This window comes from Medicago sativa, chromosome 8, assembly GCF_051527215.1.
Source record: "Medicago sativa cultivar Bolivia chromosome 8, Bolivia_mono, whole genome shotgun sequence".
In the NCBI taxonomy this organism is placed as follows: Eukaryota; Viridiplantae; Streptophyta; class Magnoliopsida; order Fabales; family Fabaceae; genus Medicago; species Medicago sativa.
The window spans coordinates 92,939,632-92,945,709 of NC_140756.1; the positions used below are offsets into that span (position 1 = coordinate 92,939,632).

Below are 6,078 nucleotides of genomic sequence, written 5' to 3' on the forward strand. Positions count from 1 at the left end.
ATGATTGGTGCTGCTTCTGAAGCGTTAGAGGGGTGGTGCCACCAAGAAACCCAGCTAGGTTTTTATTTGTTATTCAAGAGAGACAATTCAACCTCTCTTATTAACTACAACATGACTTTTTTACCAGGGGTATTTGTTAAGCAGAAGAGTGTATTCTTAAAATTGGTAGTGGATAGTTTTTTTTCTTATCTATTTGCAGAATTTGTTGACTATTTGTAAGTGCAAAGCTGTCTTTTCTTCTTTTTATGTAAAATTTAGCGCTGAGTTTAATAGCAAATAAATGAGGTTGTTTACGCAAAGACGCCTACATGTTTACATACATGGTAACGTAAACTAGTGTTCAATTAACCGTTGATATATCATGTTGTATTGAACACCCGTTGATAATATCATGTTGCATTGAACACATACCTACATATTTAACTAGTGTTTACTTACGTGGTAAACTAGTGTTCGTTAACCGTTGATATATCATGTTGCATTAAACACATTTTCATTAATATGTTATAAACAATTTTCAATAAAAAAAAATAATTTAAAAACTAACACACGACAAGCCAAACCTTTTATAGAATTAACAACTTGATTTCTCTTCATGTAAACTTAAGTTCTATGGAAAGCCACAAAACTTGATTTCTCATAAGTAAAGAAGAGCAAAAATCCTAAAAGAAACGAATAGCAACAACTGAATAAACTAAGGTCATCCCAATAATTTATGGGGCTTTTTTGTTTAGAATACAAATATTTTTTCTTGCAAACTCTAATAATTGGTGGTTTTAGCGGCCATACTCTTGAATCAGGCTGAAGTTCATATGATGACACATTTATCTAACATTAAATATGTTAATTTAAATTTTAGATTAATTTGTATTGAGTAAAACTTTTACACACATCTAATCAAATCATGTCGAATATATATTGGGTTAATTATGTTTATAGTCCCTATAAAATAGCGACCTTGTAAGTTTAGTCCCTACTTAATTTTAATAGCATTTTTAGTCCCTATAAAAAAAATTACTTATAATTTTAGTCCCTGCTAAAACAAAGTTTGATTAATTATCCTTAAACTCTTAAATTTTTGAACGATTTTTTTGAGACAAGATTAGAACACTATGAAAGGTTCGTTTACTAAAATTTAGAATTTTCTGACATGAAATGAATTAAATATGAATTTTTTAAAACGACAAAAGTTAAAGATAAAAAGTAATAAAATCTGGATGTAGAAATCAAATTTTGCAATAATTTTTTGCGGACGAACTTTTAGTAATGTTCTAAACATGTCTGCAAAAAATTGTTCAAAAATTTAAGAGTTTAAGCATAAATTAAACGAATTTGAATTGAGTAGGGACTAATACTCAATGCAGAAAAACAAAATTAGGGACTAAAAATGCTATTAAAATTAAGTAGGGACTAAACTTACAAGGTCGCTATTTTATAGGGACTAGAAACATAATTAACCCATATATATTTTAAGAATTAATGTATAAAATTGGTATCATGAAGTAATTTGATTGAAAACATGTCTAAAAAAACATTACACCGTCTAAAAGAATTGGTATGATTGAATGGTTGATTACGTGGCTCATATTTTTAACTCACAAATATAATTTTATTAATGATTGATTTATTTCTTGATTTTGTAATTAATTGGCCATTTGAATGCTTGATTTTTTTTTACTCATATTTAGCTCACAAATATGATTTAAATTAATGCTATTAATGATAGATCGAATGCTTGATTCAGTGGCTCATATTTAACCCACAAATATTAATTTAATTAATTTTATTAAAGAAAAATTGAATGTTTGATTTTGTAATTAGAAAATGCTAAAGAGTGTCTATGGGACATTAGTCAAGAAAATCAATATAAAAATATTCAAAAGAAAAATTGAATGTTTGATTTTGTAATTAGAAAATGCTAAAGAGTGTCTAAGGGGCATTAGTCAAGAAAATCAATATAAAAATATTATATTCAAAAATAGTGAAAAGTGAAATATTCAAGTTTCAACTTTTTGAAAGTATTTGTCAAAACAAACCTTTTGAAAGTAAAAAGGTTGTTGTTTTCAATTCAAAGTTTTTGTTTTATATTTTCTTAACTAATTGACACTAGTTAGCAGACCCTTGTAATTAATTTGCTACTTGAATGCTTGATTTCTTGGCTCAAATCGACTCACAGATGATATATATCTCAAGATTTTGCGGATAATCAAATCAAATACCGCAGTGACCAATTATAATGTTGTGACTTTGCTCCAAAAAAAATTTATAATGTGTGACTGAATAAAATCAGAGATTTCTATAAATAAATATACAATATTAACCGTGTGTGAAATTTACAATATCACTTTATATTCCTTAGTTTCTGATTCCCAATTAAAATTAATCATTGCGTAAAAAAAAAATTAAAATTCACAAACATTGCAACTATCCATGACCGTATAATTCCAAGATCACCCATCGAACCGTTGGATTAATTCTGAGCAGTGAAATATCGACTATACCCTCTGATGCTCTATATAAACAAGCATACCATTTCTCCTACCAACATAGCAAGCAGCAAAACATTCCACAAAAATTCTGTCTGTCCCTTTCTCCTAACAACCCTAACAAGAAACCATGTCTCCTCCTCATATCATAACTGCTGCAACCACCGTCACCGACAATCAACCTAAGGCCGCCAAACGCGCCTTTGTGACCTTCCTTGCCGGAAATGGTGACTATGTCAAAGGTGTTGTTGGTTTAGCCAAAGGTCTTCGTAAGGTTAAAACCATGTACCCTCTAGTGGTTGCAGTGTTGCCTGATGTTCCTGAGGAACATAGGAATATTCTCACCGCTCAAGGTTGCATTGTTAGACCAATTGAACCTGTTTACCCTCCTAAGAATCAAACCCAGTTTGCTATGGCTTATTATGTCATCAACTACTCCAAACTACGTATTTGGGCTGTAAGCAATCATTCTCCTTATTTTTAATCTATATTCTTAACTTTCTAGGTAACTTTGCATGTGATCTTGGCATTAGGGTTTTTTTTTTCCCCCAAAAGAAAGAGAAAGTGAGAGTACTTTTTTATTTGGAAACTTTTTTCTTTTCAAATATATACTTTCTATAAATAGATCCTAACATTAATTACCACGTGTAACATTGTAAGCTTGATTTATGATTTTCATTGTGGTGATAGGGAAACTATTTTCATTTTCAAATATATACTTTCTAAAAATAAATCTCATATTATTGTAAAAAAAATATTCCATATATTTTACGTACTTGATTTGTGATTATGTTTTAATTGTAAAATTAATGTTGCAGTTTGAGGAATATGAGAAGATGATTTACCTTGATGGTGACATACAAGTTTTTGAAAACATTGACCACTTGTTTGACTTGCCAAATAACTATTTCTATGCTGTGATGGACTGTTATTGTGAGGCCTCTTGGCGTCACACTAAGCAGTATGAAATTGGTTACTGTCAGCAATGTCCAGACAAGGTTCAATGGCCCACTAACTTTGGTCCCAAACCACCTTTGTATTTCAATGCTGGCATGTTTGTTTATGAACCTAACATGGCTACATACCAAGATCTCCTTCAAAAACTGCAAGTCACAGAGCCAACTTCCTTTGCTGAGCAGGTACCTAATTGTTAATTAACCTTGTATAAATAATCACTTAATTAATTGGATTATCAACTTATGAGTAATATGGTTGTATATTTGTTTTGTAGGATTTTTTGAACATGTACTTCAATGACAAATATAAGCCAATTCCTAATGTTTACAATCTTGTGTTGGCCATGCTTTGGCGTCACCCTGAGAATGTTGAACTTGAAAAAGTCAAAGTTGTTCATTACTGTGCAGCTGTAAGTTTTCCATACTTCTATATAGAATTTTTAACTTTAATTTCCTTTAATTTTGTGAAACATTTACCGTATGTTGGTGACGTAATATAGGGGTCTAAGCCATGGAGGTACACTGGAGTCGAACAGAATATGCAAAGAGAGGATATAAAGATGTTGGTGAAGAAATGGTGGGATGTGTATGAGGACGAAAGCTTGGACTACAAGAAACTAGTGTTAACACCAGGAATTTCGGCGTCACATGCCGCTTAATTAGCGTGCTTTGCTTAATTTAGCTGCATGATCTTGGTTATTTTGTTAGCGGATCATGCATGATCAAGTTTTATATCTTTTTTTTAATGAATAATTAGGAGGGCCTTATTTTTAGGAGCCCTTGTTAGTTTTTCCTTTTTAAGTTTTTTGGTTTTTAGGAGTTAAGAGGACCTTAATTTTACAAGTCCTTATAGTTTTCTTAAGTTCTTTTGAGAGACTTCATTTTTTTTTTTTGAGGAAGACTTCATTTTCTTTTAAGTATGCCATTCAAGATATCTAATTAATTATCTTTGATATTATGAATGAATATTTTTGTTTCACAACGTGTTTTTATTTGTATTTATTTCTATTTTTCTTCCCTCATCATATGTAATTTCCTATATATATATATATTCCTAAAATGATCCGTATATTTGCAGAGTCACACATAAAAATAATGACAGTAATAATTTTGTGAAACGTATTAAATGAAAATTATAAATATTAATTTAATGTTTCTTTTTAATATATATATATATATATATATATATATATATATATTTTAAAAACCGTTAAATCTTTGCACCGTGTTCGTTGCAGATTTTATTTGCTTACAGAAACAAATTTTTGTCGATTGATATGAAAAAGCACCGTGTTCGTTGCAGATTTTATTCGCTTACAGAAACAAATTTTTGTCGATTGATATGAAAAAGTCGATATAAGATATTTTGAAAACTAATTTTTATCGATTGATATGAGAAAGTCTATTGAATGATTTTATTTATACACTTCTATCTGTCCGTTTTTTTTACCTTGTTAACTCATGTAAATTATAATTTTTCAGGATTTTATTATATATAAATGTAACATCCCAGACTACTTTTAGGATTGCCGACTGACCCCACAAACCAACACGAGTCTTTTCAGCGTGTTTTGTCCTCACTCGCACGCTTACCGGGAAACTTTCCGGTAGGTCACCCATCCCAAAATTGCTCCAAGTCAAGCATGCTTAACTGTGGAGTTCTTATAGAATGAGCTACCGAAAAGAAGATGCATCTTGTTGATAAAGGTAGTACCAAACAATTCTTTTAAGCTTTCCTTCAACCATGTAGTCCCATACCTACACAGCCTTAGGATCCCTCTCATTCCGATGTGATTCAGTTCCTCTAGAAACTGTCGGGAGCCGCTCATTGTCGTGCCTTGTGCACCGGCGACCACTCCCCTGTCCTCGTCAGCCGTGGGTGTTACATGCCCACCAGCTTCCGCTTGGTTCGTCCCCAAACCACATCGTATTGGGAGAGGTCTGCTCTGATACCATTTGTAACATCCCAGTGTTATACCCTAATTTTGGACCTAAGAATACTAGCTCAATTCTCCTTTTCTTGCATTTTAAGTCATTTGATATGTCTCTGATCAGTTGCATTTTTCTCTGCATTTTATTTCAATATTATTTGCAAAATTCATGAAAAAGGGCATTTTAGTCATTTCCTATGTTAAAATTTCTTTCAATCTTTGAAAAATTGTTTGAGTCTTTTCCACTGGTTTGAATAAGTCCTTATTTCAATTCTATGTCAAAACCCATTTTAAGAATTGCATTTAAAGTCATTTTGAGTCAGTTTAGCCCCTAGGGGCATTTTAGTCTTTTCACATATTAACCCTGTTTAATTTCTAAAAATTGTCTCTGAGTCTTTTAATTTGTTTGTATAAAGCTCTTGCTTAAATTCCATGTCAAAAAAAACCTTTTTAAAATTACATCTGAATCATTTCAAGTCGTTTTAGTCCCTAGGGGCATTTTGGTCTTTTCACACGAAATTTCGGCAGAGAGAGGTTACTTTAAAGTACCTCATTTAGGTAATTGGTTCATTTTAGTCCGTTTTGTCAATTTTAATCGTTTCACTTTACGTTATTTTCCGTTTTACCAATTTTAATTCAATTTTATTTTAATTTCATTTTAGTCCTAAAAATTCTAAAATTGCATTTTAGCCCCTTTGTGTCATC

General features: G+C 31.2%; 1 protein-coding gene across 1 annotated transcript; it reads left to right on the plus strand.

Moving 5' to 3' along the window:
- The first annotated feature begins 2,450 nt into the window (after window positions 1-2,450).
- On the plus strand, window positions 2,451-4,440 carry LOC146903421 (galactinol synthase 2-like). The gene is made up of 4 exons (XM_085738558.1): window positions 2,451-2,943; window positions 3,305-3,625; window positions 3,718-3,852; window positions 3,943-4,440. Exons 1-4 carry the CDS (start codon window positions 2,617-2,619, stop codon window positions 4,099-4,101), a joined length of 942 nt encoding a protein of 313 aa, XP_085594684.1. The 5' UTR covers window positions 2,451-2,616; the 3' UTR covers window positions 4,102-4,440.
- Window positions 4,441-6,078: the final 1,638 nt, after the last annotated feature.